Source organism: Procambarus clarkii, chromosome 51 (genome assembly GCF_040958095.1).
Source record: "Procambarus clarkii isolate CNS0578487 chromosome 51, FALCON_Pclarkii_2.0, whole genome shotgun sequence".
Classification (NCBI taxonomy): Eukaryota; Metazoa; Arthropoda; class Malacostraca; order Decapoda; family Cambaridae; genus Procambarus; species Procambarus clarkii.
This window is the reverse complement of record NC_091200.1, coordinates 4,763,246-4,782,537: the sequence shown is the minus strand read 5'-3', so window position 1 is coordinate 4,782,537 and position 19,292 is coordinate 4,763,246. Positions and strand designations below refer to the sequence as shown.

General features: G+C 39.1%; 1 protein-coding gene across 1 annotated transcript in view; it reads right to left on the bottom strand.

The window, feature by feature from the left end:
* Positions 1 to 1,865: 1,865 nt before the first annotated feature.
* Positions 1,866 to 19,292, bottom strand: part of LOC123774592 (protein OS-9) — a 37,078-nt gene continuing 19,651 nt past the window's right edge. Inside the window, exons 10-15 of the mRNA XM_045768987.2 lie at positions 16,568 to 16,681; positions 14,090 to 14,282; positions 7,959 to 7,996; positions 7,499 to 7,619; positions 4,182 to 4,300; positions 1,866 to 2,652 (exon numbers count right to left, since the gene is read on the bottom strand). Coding sequence (XP_045624943.2) covers positions 2,545 to 2,652; positions 4,182 to 4,300; positions 7,499 to 7,619; positions 7,959 to 7,996; positions 14,090 to 14,282; positions 16,568 to 16,681 — 693 coding nt within the window. The 3' untranslated portion in view covers positions 1,866 to 2,544. The remainder of the gene's footprint in view (positions 2,653 to 4,181; positions 4,301 to 7,498; positions 7,620 to 7,958; positions 7,997 to 14,089; positions 14,283 to 16,567; positions 16,682 to 19,292) is intronic.

Genomic DNA, 19,292 nt, shown 5'->3' with positions numbered 1-19,292 from the left:
GTCCCGTGGAACGTCCAAAACCACTAGGGTAGGAGAAATGCTCGCTCGCCCAAAGCGCAAGTGTTAATTCCAATATACAATTATAAAAATAAAAAATAATTACTAATATATTCCATTGTTAAATAAAAGCATTTCTCTGTATTGTGGTTTCAAATACAGTACCCAATCCCAAAACATAACCATTATCACTAAGCACTTATAAACACTATTGTCTATGTTATTTGTATGTCTTCCCTGTTACATGATAAAAAGATACAAAATCAGTCAAGTGTAGAATTAGAGGTAGTTTTGTGAAGATCTGATAGTGCACAGTAGCATGTTTGTATTATACTTACAGCATAGTATCTGCAAATGCTAAGTTCCTTACAAATCCCCATCTACTGCTACATGACTGCTAAATAGCCATCTGGTTCTAAATTGTATAGAAACACAAGATCATGAAAACCATCCATATTTTGTCAAACTACTTAAGATGAAAAGAAAATATCTATACCTGAAAGATTTTTGTTGTGTTATTAATATTCTGTAATAGCTTTTTATACTTTACTCGGTGTCAGGCACAGAAGCTTGCCTTGAACAATTTATTTATAAAGTCATATGCAAATCTTGAAGTGCAGTACTGACGATCTTCCAACTCATAAAATATGAAAAAAAAAAATTCGCTATACTGTATAATAAAAGTAAACAAAGCAAATAAACCCGTTCATCATCAGGTCATATAATTCCTTCCTCTATACTGTACGCTTGTGTAGAACCCACTGATTCATGCTATAGCATAAAACGCTAATTTAATTTCAAAGGTATACAAGGCCCCAAAGTGAAGGTGAAAGACTAACAAAGTGTGTTTAACTAGTACACTTAAGCCAAACAAATGTAGGAAACATTGAATTACTTATCATAATAATAATAATAATAATAATAATAATAATAATAATAATAATAACAATAACAGCAACATAAAATCATAACCAATATATAAGATTGCCTTAAATCTTCAAATAAGGTAATTCCTAAAATATCTTATACTACATATGTGATCTCCCTCTCATTACCAAATCGTTCCAATAAATCTTTATTAACATGTCATACAGTTAACTAGTCATAGTAATATGCTCACTCTTGCTGAAAGTTGCGTTAATAAAATAGATGATAATTAAAGAAAAGATATACAGAAAAGAAACAATCCCTAATGAAGAATATACATGGAGCCCTAGTATATAACAGAAGACATTATATTAAAATATAACACAAGTTCATTACAGCATAGGAAAATCAAATTTTTAAATTGCACTTTACAAGGCTAAATCAATGTCCCTTCTCAAATATTAGCAGTCACCGAGATCACAATGACTAATTGTTTGAGTTTATATATACACAGTATATTATCACACACATAATGTACACAATAATAAAATGCCAAAAAATAACCCTTTTGCTATGTTACTACCACATTTCACATTAAATTACTATGTGATAATTTCTCATCTGTTGATAACTTCAAGGTAATGAAACCCCTGAATTATAAATAAAATGTGGCATGCATAATGATTCATCCCATGCAAAACTATACAGGTACTTGTCCACTGTTGGAACTGCGCAATAATATCAAATGATATGCTCCTGTTATACAAGAAATAATGCAGATAAATATTTACAACCAATAATTTCATTCTTGAAATATCTGTGAACTGTATAATTTGGTCATCTTGGTACTGTATTTTTCAAGATGAAAATAATTAGAGGCTGCCCCCTTAATGGCAAACTCAGGAAAGTGCATGATTGTATAAAAAACTGAATACAATACTGTACTGAATAAATTTTATATATATATGAAAGAAAATCCACACATTAGACAAAATTAAAAATTTTCGTATTAAAATTTCAAGGAATTAATGTACTTGTAATGAAATACCAAAAACATACACACAAGTTGGTTAATGTAAATACAGTTAACCTCGTATATAATCACCGTATTGTGATTATGGTGATTAACAGAGAATAGCAGTAGAAGTTAGTATTATTTTCTTTCTGTACAAGGTTTTGGCCATTGTATATTGTAAACATTCATGTGTCCATGAATTTGTATTAAATATGGCAATTAATATTCTGAAATATGTACCTATTCTTTAAAGTTGACAAAATTAATTAAGCACAATTTAGCCTTTAACCATTACCGTGTTCTGAAAGAGGATTAACCATTTTTTTAATTAAAACTGAAGACATTATACATGCCAGGTAAAATCATATGCACAAAAAACAAATAGAGAATGAAGGTTATATTATACTGTATTTGGTATTCATTTATGAAATTTTAATTCAAAATTAAGAAATACTTAATTTGGAAGCTAATTGCCAGTACATGTACAGCATGTTAAATTAAACATTTTAACTCATGGTATTCTGAGACTCATATCAAAACAATGCAGATCATTACCAATACCAGTTGAAATATTGGATTGTCATTCCTCAATATCAATCATTTAGGGGTTGATACTTGTTATCTTAATCCATAATCCAACCTCATGACAAAACAAGTAACAAGTGTTACTCATCTTCATCCTCTGCAAATTGACTATCATCCCATTTAAAACCATAGTTCTTTTCCAACTTTCTGTGGTTTTCTCTTTCTTCCAACTCTTCTGCATTTGCACTCTGAAAGCAAAGAAAACAAAAATTGACACGTAGAAGAGAAGATATAGTGCGTAGAAATTAAAGAAATGTCCCTTTCTGGGCATCACTTCAGCTGCAACCCTTAGAGTGTCACTAGCACTTTAGGGATATACATGATAAGTCAGGCTCCTGTGATTATCTCGACCATGAGGAATCATAGACCTAATCAAACTGTCTTACCCCCTCAATGGAGTAAGAATCATATGGGAATCAGAGATCCATCCACTACTGAGGTGAATTGCCCTCTTAAAATAACAAAGTTAACACAAATCACTTTACCTCCCTCCCAGGAGGACAGTAGAGCAACGGTCTTGCTTCATGTATGTCGGCGTTCAATCCCCGACTGTCCAAGTGGTTGAGCACCATTCTTTTCCCCATCCCCCTGTCCGATCCCAAATCCTTATCCTAACCCCTTCCAAGTGCTATTTAGTTGTAATGGCTTGGGTGCTTTCCCTTGATAATTCCCTCCCTCCCAGGAACGTTGTGCAATTACCAAACCCATCCAAACCAAACTGAAACAATTCAAGCATGCAATAATCTGCCTTTGGCTACCACCAGAAGTTTAGGTGAGGTGACCACCCAACTTTTGAGCATAAGCAAGACCTGCTGACATGAAAAAGTAGGTCACTGGGAGCTGACCTACTTTCAACCGGGAGTATTTAGGTGTTGAGTAAGGAACCGGGATCATCTTAGGTGTAGTTCAAAAAGGGACATTTCATTGCAAATATGTTTGATTTCTGAGAGGGACCCCACAAAACCCATGTCATGCTAATTTCACAACTACTGTATGCTCCTTTACCTCGAGTCTTCCGCAAGGTTTAGGAGAGCCAGGCTAAAAATCCAGGGTTGAATTTAATGAAACACTTTTTTCTGGGTCTGCCCTGGAGGCTCCCTGGAGCTATCGGACATATCAGCTTATGTTAGTTGGGGGCTTCAGTCAATAGAGTTTGCCTACCAGGGACCACGAGTCAAAACCTAGCCTCCTAAGAGAGGCACAGGGAGCAATGGCCTAAGGAACCCCCCCCCCCGTATTTGGAAGTACTGTACTGTAGAAGCTCGCTAATCCGGGATCTGCCAATCCAGAAAACGTCCTAATCTGACAAAAATCATGGCCAGATAAAGTTATCTCCCCATCCAGCCAAAATGTCCATAGAATCCGGACTAGCGGATATTGGGCCGGATCAGTGTATACTGTTAGAGTTGAAATCTAAACCGGTTAACTTGCTACCGATGTTGCCCACCCACACCCGGTTTCCATTGCCATTGCTCCCTGAAATCTTTCTGCAGGGGCCAGGTTCTGTTTCGTGGTTCCTGGTATGTCGAACTCCATAAACTAATGCCCCGGTCTAATGTATCACACATTAGCTCCAGGGAGCCGAAGGGGCTCCCCACAGAAAATCAATGGTTTATATAGAGTAGTCTATGATACAAACATCACTGACGAAAGGGATCTAAGATGAAATCTTGTTGGACATGAACAAATATATAATTTATAACTTCAAGTGACTTACCAAAAGATTAACAATCATATTCTGGAAAGCTTCAGTTTCTTCTTGGGACAGCAAAGGGTTATTTGTATCTTCATCTTCAAGAGAATTTGGAGTTAAAATTTTCACTTCAAATTTTCTGCCTGTAAGAAATTTTTATATTTTAATTTAAACATATTATGCTATGTACTCTCACAAACCCAATATACCTTCTTGTATATATATAAATAAATAAATAAAATAAATAATTTTAATCTTGTTTCATAATTTACTCAAGTTCTATAAAAAATCAGAAATACTGATAATTATATACATAAATACATTATCACTATAGGATTTCATTTCCCCTCTTTCATGGGGTAGGGAGGAATCAGCTTGGAGAAAATTCCAGCGTTGAATGTAATGAAACGCCATTTTCTAGGTGAGACCTGGAGGCTCCCCGGAGCTATCCAGGCTGATATGCTAATGTCAGACTTTGGCATCAGTCATGTGTATGGAGTTCTATGGGCCTACTGGGGACCACGAGCCAGAACCTGGCCCCCTCACAGAGGCACGAGGAACAATGGCCTATAGAAACCCCCCGTGTGGTTGGAAGCATTCTATGTCTACCATCGACCAGGTCAGGCACCCAGAAAGGTAAGCGTCCCAAAACAATTTCCTATTCTGGTGAAAATTGCTACAAGAAGCCTAGTTCACCTCTGGCCTACAGAGGTGAACCTACATTCACCTACATACAGGGCAACCCAGAAGCCGGAAGTGCCAAACAAGGAAAAGATGAAAACTCAGGACCAGAACCGAACACAGGGGCGGTGCAAAAGCAGGGAACTGAGCAAGGACAAAGTCCAACCTAGCATTAGTTAAGGCTTATTGGTGAAGCCTTTAAGATAAGCCAGCCAGCGTGTTGCTGGAGACCAACCAGTGTGCTGCTGGAGAGTCAAAGTGGTGTTCTAACACTGATGATGATATTGTTTAGGACTGGCCCATGATTTACTAAGAAAAGTGGATTTGCTGGGATGATGTGGGGAAATCTACCAGTGAATATATTTGTATGTATTTATTTGGACTATAAATTTATTAATTATTATTTATTTATTTTGTTAAGCAGACTGTATTAAGCAGCTCACTCCTCTTCTTCACGAGCCAGTTACAGATTATTTTGTCTCGTGTAGCATGCTGGCATACTGTGCTTTCTTTTGATGATTGAGGTAGGCTTCCTTTGGGACCAGCTGCTGGTCCTGCATTATGGGACCAGGAGCTGGGTAGTTTCCTAACCTGGTTTCTCCCCTTCTGTTTTTTTTTTTTTGCACTCCTCCTCCATTGGTGAGACCCATCTTTCTCTTGTTACGGTAATCTCCTGCTTAGGCAAGGAGATCCTGCCTATTCCTTTACCGGCTATTCAACACCATATATGCATACTCCAGTATAAGAATTCAACACAAACAACGACCACAATATGTGCTCAGAAGCCTGTGTGCAGACAAGACGCAGCCCCTCCCTCCACCCTCAAGTACCCGAGACACCTGCACACACACGGCCAACTCCACTCGCCGGTCAACCAGCCTAACCACTCGTTTGAGACTGCCGGCGATAGTTACCTGCACATCAGCACCACCTACACTAGGCCTGGCTGCCTATATAAGCAGCTCACCACCAGCCAGTCCTCAGAATATGCTTTGTGCTCTCAACAATAACATCTACTGTAGCGTTCCAGGAAACTGTAGATGCGTACTGCTTCTTGTATATTATATTTTGGACTTTTATTTGCTATTAACATAACTGTCACCTGTTCATTTTACATTATGCTTTGTGTTTTGCCATGTAGAATATGGAAATTGTTTTATTTGCTGTTAAAGTCATTTTTGTTATATTAAATATTTAAATTTTAATTCTTTTGGAATTTATTCTGCAGCTCTCACACTGTAAAGAGGTCAGAAGCAGTTTTATTTACTTTGTTTTACTTAATGTGATTGGCATTTCACCTGCCGGAATAGCCACTGCTATTCCGGCAGGAACGCTTTCACTTTTACGTTATACTTAACTAAACATACTCTATGTTTACTTAACTACAAGGAAGCCACACCATTCAGTCCCTCCAGAAAACCAGCGTTGAATGTAATGAAATACCTCTTTCTGGGGGTGGAGGCACCTCAATGACTCCCTGGACCCTTCCCTCCATACGGGTGCTGGCAGGTTCTGTGGTGCTGCCACCTGGAACTAGGGAAGGGGATAACACCTAACTACTGGATGGATTGTTTGCAGTCATGCTACATCGTTTGTTTACTTTCTGTAAACCTTGCAGTAGTTTGGTTTGCTTCACTTCATTTCTAAGAATTTGTTTCTTCAGTAAGGGTGATCAAGAATTCCCTGCTCCTAGTAAGAGGACCAAGTTTTGGCATCTCGTTTCTGGTAGGCTTTTAAAAATTTACAAGGGCTGATCTGACTTAAATGTGTGGAACGATCTCAGTGCGGCTAACTACAGAAAGCCACTGAAGCCCCGAAGAATGTAGCGTTTCATTACATTCAATACTGGTATTTTAACCGCTGTGCACTGTTACCTATATGAGAATAAAGTGGCCAACTACCTGGTGTCACATTTGCGTCTTTCTTTAAGGTGGTAATATGAGGTAGCTTGGCAGGCTTTCCAGTTATTCCTTTCTCTTCGGCATCTGTCCAAAATGTTGGTTGCCAGTGTCGTCTTTTGCTTCCAGAATCTTCCTGGATTTTCATTTGATGCCTAAAAATGCCTCCAATCATTGCTGGTATATGAGGTGGATGTGCCCTCCTTCCTTTCCTCTATCTCCAACTGTCTCTGGCATTTTTCACCTCTGGCAGGCTCACACTGTCTGAAACCACCTTCAACATTTGATCAGGTTTTTGCCTTTTTTCTCATTTTCAAGTGTCACCATCAGTTGAGGATTTATTTTTCAAGGTTGCCTCACTCTTGGCTTTAGCTTCCAACTGCAGAGTTGGTATGCTTCCTGCTCTAATCTAGGGGATGTGTTTTTGTTCCCTCAGGACTGGTAATAGTTTTCTTTGCCTTCATTCAACTGACTGTCTTGTGACCGCTGTGCAGCACTATTTGCATGCTAATGGTTTGGGTTAAGGCCTTATTCATCAACCTCGGTGTCACATGTTCCTTGTTCCAAAGCCAGGCTCTTCTGTTTCATCCAGAAAGTGGTTTGGTTTAGCCTGGCTGGATGCTGGTCTTCTGTTCACTGTTATGCATCCCTGATCCTCTTCAATACTACACTTAAGATCAAATTACAGTAAGTGGTTAAATTTCAGTTTCACATCATAAACTTGATAACTTATAAAGTCTAAACAATATTTAATAGCCTTACCTATTTTCTCCAAACCTAATTTTTGAAGGCGATCCTTAATTGTTTGCTCCAATTTGGTCTTCTGAGATTCATCCTCCATTTTGTTTTTCACAATACGCAATTGTCGACTCATGCCACTTCCCTAAGTATGGAAGCAGAATTTAATACAACTGCGATAAATTGCCATAATGAGATAAGTTTTCTGAATTATCATCTGGATGTTAATAAATACTGGTACACATGAAATTATAATTAATATTCAGTATTCATAAAATTAATTCATAAATCACTGTTTATCATATCTCTTATTGAACTTTTAAAAGCTACATCATGATATATTGCCAATCTAGAAATTAGAATTAATCTTCTAATACTATACACAATAACAAAGGTAATTGTATGCACATGTGTGTTTACACATCCACACAAACAAAACACTCGTTAATAATTACTGTATAACAGTAACATTTCAAACACTTGCCTTTTCAGTATTTTTCTTAAACTGTTTTGAACTGCTTTCTGCCAAAGAAAAAATTACTATATTGAAATTTTTATACACAATATACTGTATATAATTTAAGTTATTAAATACTGAAGGATAAGCACACCACCTCCTATTTGCCTGTATCTCATTATTACCCTGTAGCTTTGATTTGTTTTCACTATCAGAATCTGTATCATTAATGTAAGTCTAATCATAAAGGCAGCCAAAAAATTATTATCTATAATAGCTCAAATTTTTTCATACATGAATAAAATAGAAAATGAAAAGAATTCACACCTTTTGGGATTTAATTTTTCCCTTTCACACTACATGAATTCAAAGGAAGCAAATTTATGTCCTTTACCAAGCCCTTCTTAAATATAAATCAATGTCACAGAGTCAGAATTTTGATATACAGTTGTATATAAATTATAAATTCAGTCATAAAACCAGCGTTGAATGGAATGAAACGCCATTTTCTGGGTAGCCCCCCGGTGATCCCCTGGAGGCTCCCTGGAGATATCGGACTGATATTAGCTATATTAGTCTGGGGCTTCAATCAATGGAGTTCTGCCTACTGGGGACCACGAGCCAGAACCTGATCCCCTCAGAGAGGTGCAGGGAAATATGGCCTAAGGAAACTCCACTGTTTTTGGGAGTATTCCATGTCTGCCATCGACCAGGGTTAGGCACCCAGAAAGATAGGCGTCCCAAAACAAACCCGTTGGTAGGAAATTGCAAACCCAAGACTGAACAGAGAATCAAAACTCCCCCAAAAGGAACAAGGAAACAAGCAAACGTCATCAACCCACTGTGCCGCTTGTCCGCACAGCTCTCCCACCCATGGACCCCAGCGCCGTCAGCCCATTCCCAAGTTCAGAGACAGACTGAGACTAGGATTTTTATGAGAGTAGACAACATAGAGGACATAGCAAACCTCCAATCAGATGTAAATCAGGTCTTTCTATGAGCTACACAAAATAATATGGTGATTAACAAAGATAAGTTTCTGCTCATGCGCTACGGAAAAAATGAAAATATAAAAGCAAAAACCACGTACAAAATGCAGTCAAATCATAACATAGAACAGAAAGACAACGTAAAGGATTTGGGTGTACTGATGCCAGAAGACCTTACATTTAAAGAACACAATAAAGTAGCTGTCACAACTGCAAGAAAAATGACAGGTTGGATAACAAGAACCTTTCAGACTAGAGATGCTATACCGATGATGATACTTTTCAAGACGCTAGTGCTCTCTAGAGTGGAATACTGCTGCACAATGATAGCCCCTTTCAAAGCTGAAGAAATTGCTGACCTGGAGAGCATGCAGAGATCCTTTACTGCTAGAATCCACCCAGTAAAACATCTAAACTATTGGGACCGACTAAAGAGCCTAAATCTGTATTCTCTTGAGCGCAGGCGGGAGAAATACATAATAATTTACACATTGAAAATAGTAGAGGGGCTGGTCCCAAACCTGCACACAGAAATAACACCAAATGAGACCAGAAGGAATGGCAGGATGTGCAGAATACCCCTGTTGAGGAGCAGAGATGCAATAGGTACTCTGAGAGAGTACCTATTGAGAGAGAACTATCAACATCAGAGGCCCAAGACTGTTGTCAGGCTGTGAGCAGCCGCGTCCAACAGCCTGGTTGACCTGTCCAGCAACGAGGAGGCCTGGCCGACGACCGGGCCGCGAGGACGCTAAGCCCCGAAATCACCTCAAGGTAACCCTCAAGGTAACCTTCAAGCAAACACAAGCCTTAGGGGTGAATTTACATATGGATCCCCACAACAAGCAAAGTCTTCACAAACTGGGACTTAAGGTTATTACTATACAACTGGGTGACTACAAAGGTCATGGGTTTTATCAATAAATTGTTCTGACCACAATATACAAAATGGGGTGGGCAGAGTAAAGGGGGATAAAACCACATTCACAGAGATCTGAGTAAATGAATTAATAACATCAAAACACCACCTACACACAGGGTTCTATGAATAACCTTAATTCTTAAGACTTCCTATTCCTAACTCATACAAAAAGGGAACATCACTATACTCTGATATAATGCACTTATTGTTGTTGTAGGAGACCATCACAAGTCACACTCGTGACGATGGTCCTTTCCTTGACTCTGCTCCACACCAAGTGAACGAGAGAGCTTGTACAATTCTCAAACTGCTCGGTTTCAATAATGTTTCATCCATTTATATGTCATACACATTTCCCAATAGTTCATTTATATGTCTTATAATGTTCCAGGCTGTTTTTCTACATTTAACATTCTTGTTTCTCTATATTTTCTTGTACTGAATCTCCTTTTTAAACATTTATATATTTTGTTTACATTTACAAGGGTCTCTCTTACAGGGCGGGGGTCAATGCCGAGAAGCAGGAACCCCTACGGGAATGTGGTCCTGAAGGCCCCAGGGAAGATAACCCTAGAACCCCAAGGGTACAACTTACAGGGTGCTTAGGGAATGTAGCCCTAAGTGCATGCAGTCCCAGTACTAAAATTTTTCCTGGCTACCACACCACAAACAGCAGGCAACACCACAAAGGCACAAATCCTGGCAGGAAACTGAGGCCAGAATTGACAACTGCCCCAGACAGCTTCAGTCTATGAACTGGGAAAGTGGGCTCCCCCTCCCGGGATGGGGTGTGTGTGGACAAGCAGCGCAGCAGGTTGATGACGTTTGCTTATTTCCTTGTTTCTTTTGGGGAAGTTCTGGTTCTCTATTCGGTCTTGGGTTTGCAATTTCCTATCAAGTGGGGTGTGTTTTGGGATGCCCATCTTTCTGGGTGCCTAACCCTGATCGATGGCAGACATGGAATACTCCCAAAAATAGTGGGGCTTCCTTAGGCCATTGCTCCCTACGTCTCTCTGAGGGGGGCCAGGTTCTGGCTCGTAGTCCCCGGTAGGCAGAACTCCACTGACTGAAGCCCCAGGCTAATAGATGCAATATCAGTCCAATAGCTCCAGGAAGCCAAAGGGGCTCCCCACATAAAATGTATAATTAATTATTATTAACTACTGTTACATCTATATTTGCAGTAGAGTAGTACAACAGAGTAAACTAAGGTGCTTTAGAAAAGATTTTGTATATGTAACATTACTGATTTCTTATATTGCTGTAACTTGCACACAAAAGTGGGAATGCATTGTATAGTAAATTATACCATTGATAACCTATAACAATTACTGCCTTATTCTTAGTACTGTGAGGTAAAATTGTTTTCAATCCTGAATGTGTCTACAAGTAATAGTACAATAACTTGTGGAAAGGTTTGCAACTCAGAAGCATGTTAGTGGGAACATTGGGCATGCAACAACAACATGCATAAATAAAATTGTGAGAGCATGCAATAAAAAACATCAATCCAGAACTGAACTTAAAGGCATGTCTCTCTCTGGTGGGCCGCTCAGTAGCTTCCTGATGCTACAACTTGGCAATGACTAAACCAAGGACAAACACACCAGGCCTATAGACCCATGAGTGCCACCTGAGAACCAGAACCAGAATGTGGCTCACTCAAAGAAGAGAAGGAGAGCCTGGGAAACAGAGATCACTACAGAAACCAAGAAATCCCCCACCAGAAACCAAAAGTATTCCAAAACAGACAACTGCTTGGAAAAAAATGTAAGCCTCAAAAACACTGCTAACAATCATTACTGCAGTAACATTACCACCTTGATACACTCACTGTTATGTGTAACCCAAGCATCCTGGAGTAATGGCCAGTCAATCTGCCAATTCCAAACTGCTACCAAAGAGCCACTTGTAATTCCAAGGAATTAAAGATAACAGGGTAGGAATGGGAAGATACTGAGTGGCCCACCAGAGAGAGGAATTACAAGACATTCAATCTTAAATTTATAGGAGGTACCCTCATTAGCTCTCTGATGCTATCTCCTGATAAAGCTTCATCAGAGGAGTCCGGATATTCAGAAAACAGCCAGAGTCATAAAGGCAAACAAGAGCTGGGGCATAGAACCCAGGAAGAGATGAGCACACAGCTGAATATCTTGAAGTGTATTCTTGAACAACTGAACTCAACTCAACTTCTTGACCAGCAACAACTGAACTCACGAGCCGGTCGGCCGAGCGGACAGCACATTGGACTTGTGATCCTGTGGTCCCGGGTTCGATCCCGGGCGCCGGCGAGAAACAATGGGCAGAGTTTCTTTCTCCCTATGCCCCTGTTACCTAGCAGTAAAATAGGTACCTGGGTGTTAGTCAGCTGTCACGGGCTGCTTCCTGGGGGTGGAGGCCTGGTCGAGGACCAAGCCGCGGGGACACTAAAGCCCCGAAATCATCTCAAGATAACCTCAAGATAACGACTGGGATAACAGGACACACATTCAAGGTTGAGCCTGTTCCACAGCCAGGTCCCTCTAATTGCACAGATCGACTACTACTAGGCACAAAGCCCGGGAAGAAGCTGCACATTTCAGGTGAGCCAAGCACACATTCTCAGCCTGGGAATAAACACAATCTCGTGGAACAGTTGGGGGATACAAACAAGAACAGTGGCAGTGCAGACAAGTGGGTGCAAGAATTCCAAAGCAGACTCACAGCACAGGAGAAAAAAAGGGAGGCCAGAAAGTATCAGGCCCACAGCCCGACACCCCGAGGTTCCCCGTGGAAACCAAGTAATGCAGAGCTTCTCCTAATGCCCCACATCTGGAGCAGAGGTAAAGGAAAAGTAAGAGTATTGGGAGGGGGAGGAAGGACGAAGAAGAGTGAAAGGAAAGCAGCCTAGCAAGATCAAAAACCCCCTCACTATCCCTGCTGAAGTTGCCAGGAAAGAACCTTGAAATAAACATCAAAGCAAAGCTAATCAGCAAGGGACACACAAGGTGATCTGGGAAACACCCATGAAATATATAATAAGCCCTTGCACTGTACAGATTCAGAAGGAATGTCAAATAACTTGTCTGTAAACAATGTCTAGTATCCAGCAAGAGTACTGATGGGGACTATGATACAATAGGCATGACAGTAAGTAGGGTGGGGGCAGCAGACTTGGACTGATAGTGACCTAGGCTGTCACGTGGTGATGGCTGGGAGAGTTGTGGTAGGTGTAGTTTGCCTGTTCCATGCATTAGTTGGATTGTTTGATCTTTGCATTCTTTTCTCGTAGAGATGTTGATACATTTATTTTGTGGTTTGAATTCTAAGTAGTTTTGTAAACTACTGTATGGGTAAAGAGCACAGTAGAGACCATACTACAAACCCACCACCAAGAGTAGTAGGCTGTTAATAATTATTTAAGTTTCAGAAAGATGCTCAGTTAATCCTAAAGGTCCAAAGGATTGTGCAGAGAGGGTGTCAAGTGGTTTGAAACCTCTTGGGTGTCATAGCAAGCCATTTCACTTGGCATTGGATTGAGGTATGCTATTCACTGTGTTCCTCTCCCATAAACTACAAAACAAAACTATTTACAATGTTATTTTTCTTGATGAGATGCAAAATTACTCAGGGTCTGGTAAGCTAGCAGTGATCTGGATGGACCCAGTGCTAAGGTTCAGGAAAGCTACCAAAGGCGCCCTGGTTAGAAATAATAACCGATACAGTAATATCAGGGTAGAAAAAATAAACTGATTACAAGGAATGTTACATAAATATTAAAGCTGCTACATTAATTTCATGCATTAATGTCATGATAATATATGTGTACAGTAGAGGGATTCTACCTTGTTCTGCTTCAAAACTTATCATAGTGCGTGGTAGTTTTCTCTTTTTGCGTTTTGAGAATTTTTCTTTATTTGCTGTGTGCTGAATATGTGAATCAGTTGAAAGACCACCAGTAAGTGAAGAGGCAGAGGAAGATGAAGACCTATCTGTAGATGTCTTCAAGAGGGATGCTGATGAGTAAGTTGATGCAGCAGACTTAGAATTAGGATTACCTGAAAAAGTGTTGTGCTTCTGCACAGTAGATGAAGAAGAGCTTTTTGAAGAGGAAGAAAGAGATGTAGAAAAATCAGCAGATGAAGAGGAAAAGATAGAAGTCAGGGAAGTGGTGGATATCAAGGAATTGGGAGTGACAGACTGGCGTTGGAATTTTTTTTTATCCTTGTGGGATGGGACAACATTAGCGTTCTGGAATGATGTACCTTCTAAAGGATCCTGTGGAATATGAGAGGCCTGGGACATCCCTTCTATGGGGTCCTGTGAGTTTCTGTCTACCCCATCTTGGTGGGTGGACTCCTCTACAGCAAACCTTTGGATATTCTCGCTTGTCGAGCTTTCCATTTCTTTAAGCTGACTATCAAGAAATTCTTCTAATGTTTCCATCTCCTTCTTAGCCTGAAATAATTATAAACCAAGATAAGGAGGGGAGCTTACATGATAAAGAAATAGATTACAAAAGGAAAAATGATCAGAGAATCAAATACGCTGAAAATATTACAAACTTTTAAAGCAAACTGGGTATTAAGAAATATTTGAGTATTCTGGAGGTCTTGAATAAATATCATCATTAATTAGCATTACTGCATTTCACATTTTCAAGGGACAAGTGGGTCCTTGTTCAGAAAGAATGGAAGTGCAATATAGGGGGAAAATGGGCTAAATGTTTATAAAACCAAGCCTTTCCTCATACCCTACATATTCAATAAAATTATGAAAAACTTATACTAAGTGGGTTCTAATGAACCTTGAAGGGAATATAAAAAATACCCAAGCTTCAAAACTGGAGGAGAGGACAAATCCATCCTAAAACTAAGGAGAGGATTCAGTAGGAAGCAAGAGTGCTGATTATGAGATGGTGCTCAGGAGTCGAGTCAGAAAAGACATAACAAGAGGAAATGACATAAGAAGAATAGCCACGCGGCAGATATACTGTATACGAGTCTCGCCAAGCTGCCTCATGTTGCATGCAGGATAAAGCACTCAAATATTGGATAAGGACCTCTGACAACTGTCTTCCATAAGGGAAGCAGAGTAATCTGCCATAATAAAGCCATACATGAAAATCAATGGAGAGCCTGCAAGAGTCCATGAAGCATAGGTGAATGATCTGCAGAACAAGAATCGCCAGAAAGAGAAGCAGGATGAATAAAAAATGAAAGATATCGCTATTGCCACCAACACATGCACATTGATGCAAATGAGCACCAGCACCGTTTCCCAGTAGCAAGCGGCACACCAACAGGACCAGATCAGCAAACCTCTCGAGGAGGAGTGTCAACAGCAAGGAGCCCACAACAACTGAGAACTGAGATTGCCTGACTCAAAAAGACAACACTTGAGACCACAATCTGCTAGAACCCAAGGGCACTTACTTACAGGGCACAAGAACTTACAGGGCACAAGGAAGAGAACCCTAAGCACAAGCAGCCCCAGTACTCTCAAGTGCTCCTGGCCACTGCGCCTCATACACAGCAGAACTCACTACTAAGGTGAGTTCCACAACTGTCCACCACAACTGTCTAGAATCTGAAGCCAGAGTCAATGTCTGCCCCTGACTACATAAGTCTACGAACCAAAGTTGTTGGGTAGCCGGCGCGAGGGGTCCGAGGCTCTCCCCTCTCCCTTCAGGGGGAGTGGGAGGGGAGGCACAGAAAGCAGTGCCCGAGTGAGACGGTTGCTTGTTCTTTTAAGTGGGGGAGGGGGGGGGGAGCTCTGCCTATCATTTTGGTCTTTGGTTGCAATTTTCTTACCTTGTAGGGTTTGTTTTGTTATGCTTACATTTCTGGGTGCCAACCCTGATCAGTGGCAGACATGGAATGCTCCCAAATACATGGGGGTTTCAGTAGGCCATTGCTCCCTTTGCCTCTCTGAGGAGGCCAAGTTCTGGTTCGTGGTACCCGGTAGGCTGAATTCCTATTGACTGATGCCCTAGGCTAATATAACACATATCAGCCTGATAGCTCGGGAACCAAAGGGGCTCCCCACATAAATTAAGCCCAAAATGGCAGTTGGTCCCTGGGCAGTTGCTCTTTAACTCACAGATTAAATGACTACATGCATAATCTAGTTCCATTAACGAGTCTTGGAAAAACAATCTTATACCAATGATTTTCTCTGATATGAGAAAATATTGAAGCTATATGATGGGATTGAGCATGCAACCATGAACTCCTCCAGCGCACACATTCTGGGATGCAGATTCAGTACAGTCGAACAGTTTCAATATTTTCTCACAGAAATATTATGTTTTTCTAATTTTGCTATGAATGAGACATGACTTATCAAATCAACTATGGCCATATATACCAGACAATCTTTTTCACATTGCCTTCTCGACTAGCTATCTCAATGCAAATACTGTACTGTATCCGATTCATACAACATATAAAACAATGGAACCTAGTATTTTCATCAGACAGACTTTTCTATAATTTCATGTACTATTTAAATCACTACCTGACATACACTTTGGCCACCTTTGGCCAAAGACATACACTTTGTAAAATACATGATAAACTAAAGCCACTATAATTCTAATGCATACTATTTTTGGCCTTATTTTGATATAATGCTGTAGTACAATACCAGCTTATTTACAATCACTTGACACTGCTCACAAAATCAAATTTCTACCTAATAAACATCTTTTCTAAAACTTTCATGGCTAGGATTTTACTTACTGTAGACAACTTGTTTTCAGCCTCATCTAGAGCCTCCATCAGTGATGAAAGTGCTGACCCTAATCTTTGCTCCTCTACCTCCAGATCTTCTTCAACCATACCAAGAAGCATATCCTATAGAATGCAACATTATGAAACAGATCAGATGTAGCAGTATGATATATATATATATATATATATATATATATATATATATATATATATATATATATATATATATATATATATATATATATATATATATATATATATATATATATATATATATATATATATATATATATATATATGTCGTACCTAATAGCCAGAACGCACTTCTCAGCCTACTATTCAAGGCCCGATTTGCCTAATAAGCCAAGTTTTCATGAATTAATGTTTTTTCGTCTACCTAACCTACCTAACCTAACCTAGCTTTTTTTGGCTACCTAACCTAACCTTACCTATAAATATAGGTTAGGTTAGGTTAGGTAGGGTTGGTTAGGTTCGGTCGTATATCTACGTTAATTTTAACTCCAATAAAAAAAAATTGACCTTATACATAGAGAAAAGGGTTGCTTTATCATTTCATAAGAAAAAAAAAAAAGTAAATATATTCATTCAGGAAAACTTGGCTTATTAGGCAAATCTGGCCTTGAATAGTAGGCTGAGAAGTGAGTTCTGGCTACTAGGTACGACATATATATATATATATATATTAATTGTTACATTGCTACATCATATATATATATATATATATATATATATATATATATATCATACTGCTACATCATATATATATATATATATATATATATATATATATATATATATATAAACTTAAATATGAAGCAAAAGTTACGTATGTAGTTATTAATAAGATAATGAGAGAGGTTATTGCCCACAATTAACACTTTCGCGCTTTATATTAGAGATAACTCGTCACTGGTTTTTCTTACGATTCCGCATAACTGCCTACTTTTCTCGTCAATCGAAAAAATATTTCTATAAATTCCATTTTTTAACCGAAATGGATGGGGATACTTTTGTTTTGTAGAGAATTTATTTGCGAATTTTTTGGTACCAGAATGAATATTATATCACATAAACTTCTATGAGTAAAAAAAAAAATACACAAAGTATGTTTGGGGGTGTGGCGAGCGTGTGGCAGTGGGTTCCCTTTAGCCGTTGATATATCCAACACGTGGGAAATATTTGTATGTGTTATGTATATGTCTGTGTAGGGAATTTTACTGCGATCACTGTCATACAAATTATAAAATGTTTCAACAAGTATAAACATGACAAACATCAAACGAACGAAAACAATGCGTTCGTTTCTGCCGCGAACGCATACTGAGCGACGTGGTTCTATATTTGGCGCTTCTCTTACACATGCTTTGTGCAAATGTTATACAGTTCATCTTATAGAAAATTTTATTGTGAACACATTGGTATAAAAAAGAAATACGTACATAGAAAAGTAGGGTCAGGAAACGTATAAACTTTCCAAGCATGATTTCCCACCTGTGTTTTCGCCAGTGCGCTCGCGGCTAACTACTCTCCACTTCACACACTCTTGCGGGTGGGCAATTACCTATATTAAACATTCATATGCATATGTCCGTGTAGAGAATTTTATTGCGATTCCAATAATACCAAAATTAGCGATGTAGGACAACTGTAGGCTTCGCAACCATTAAGAGAGTGGAAACATTTTGTTGCTGTTTGGCGCTCTCGGCGAGTGATCTGCATAGTTTTTTATTTGGTGTTGATACTCCTTATGCTTGGGCGGCATTTTATAGGTATGCTCTTATAGACAATTTCATTGCGAACACAGTGATACCAAATTTAAATACGTGCGCCTTCAATTATTGTCAGGACAGTCAAAAGAGTGTACACTTTTTCGGTCTTACCGCGTAGGCGCGCGAAGTGCCAAAAGCATCTGGGGTATTTTTTTTTTTGAGCGCCGAGAGCGCGAAAGTGTTAATGTACAAGTCTGGAAATAAAGATTGATGAAACCATTATGATTACTCAATGTACAAAATTAAAAAACTAGAGGGAGTATCTAGCTGTGCCTGGATCTCTCTCTTCCTCATTCATTTCCTCCCTCTCTCAAAAATTCAATGTTACAAAGCACATAAAACTACTAAAAACTCAGTGGAAAATATATCTGATTTTAGACCATGAAAATGGCAAAGGGTCACTTTCTTTAAGAATAGCATTGGTGTCGACCCCAACTGGACTATGACAGTCACCTACCCACCATGTGCCATCCTGGAAAATTGGGCGAGACTAGCCCAAACTGTCTGGCCTCCTACATTAGACAGACACATTCTATTTTACAGATATAGATATGGTGAAATTGGAGATAGTAATGTATGCAAATGATCAAATGATATCAGTAGTTGTGGAGACAATTTATAATACAATATAGAATTTATGAGTGCTTAATTAACAAAACCTTAAAATGTTAATGGAAATAAATGTGGGTGGGAAATCAAAGAATGAAACATGAAAGGATAAAATTAAGTGCTATACTAATTTAAATATACTGCATCTAGGTTTTACCTTCAACAATGATGCTTCAATGAAATGTTATTATATTCACCAGTTACAACAATCAGCTTACTTGTTTGATACCCTGAATGTTTACTGTTTTGATGCATTAAGTTAAGTGTCCCGAGCCGAGAGTAGAGCCTGGCATGAATGGCCACTGTCTGGAGGCACTTTGTTATTGGCTCAACAA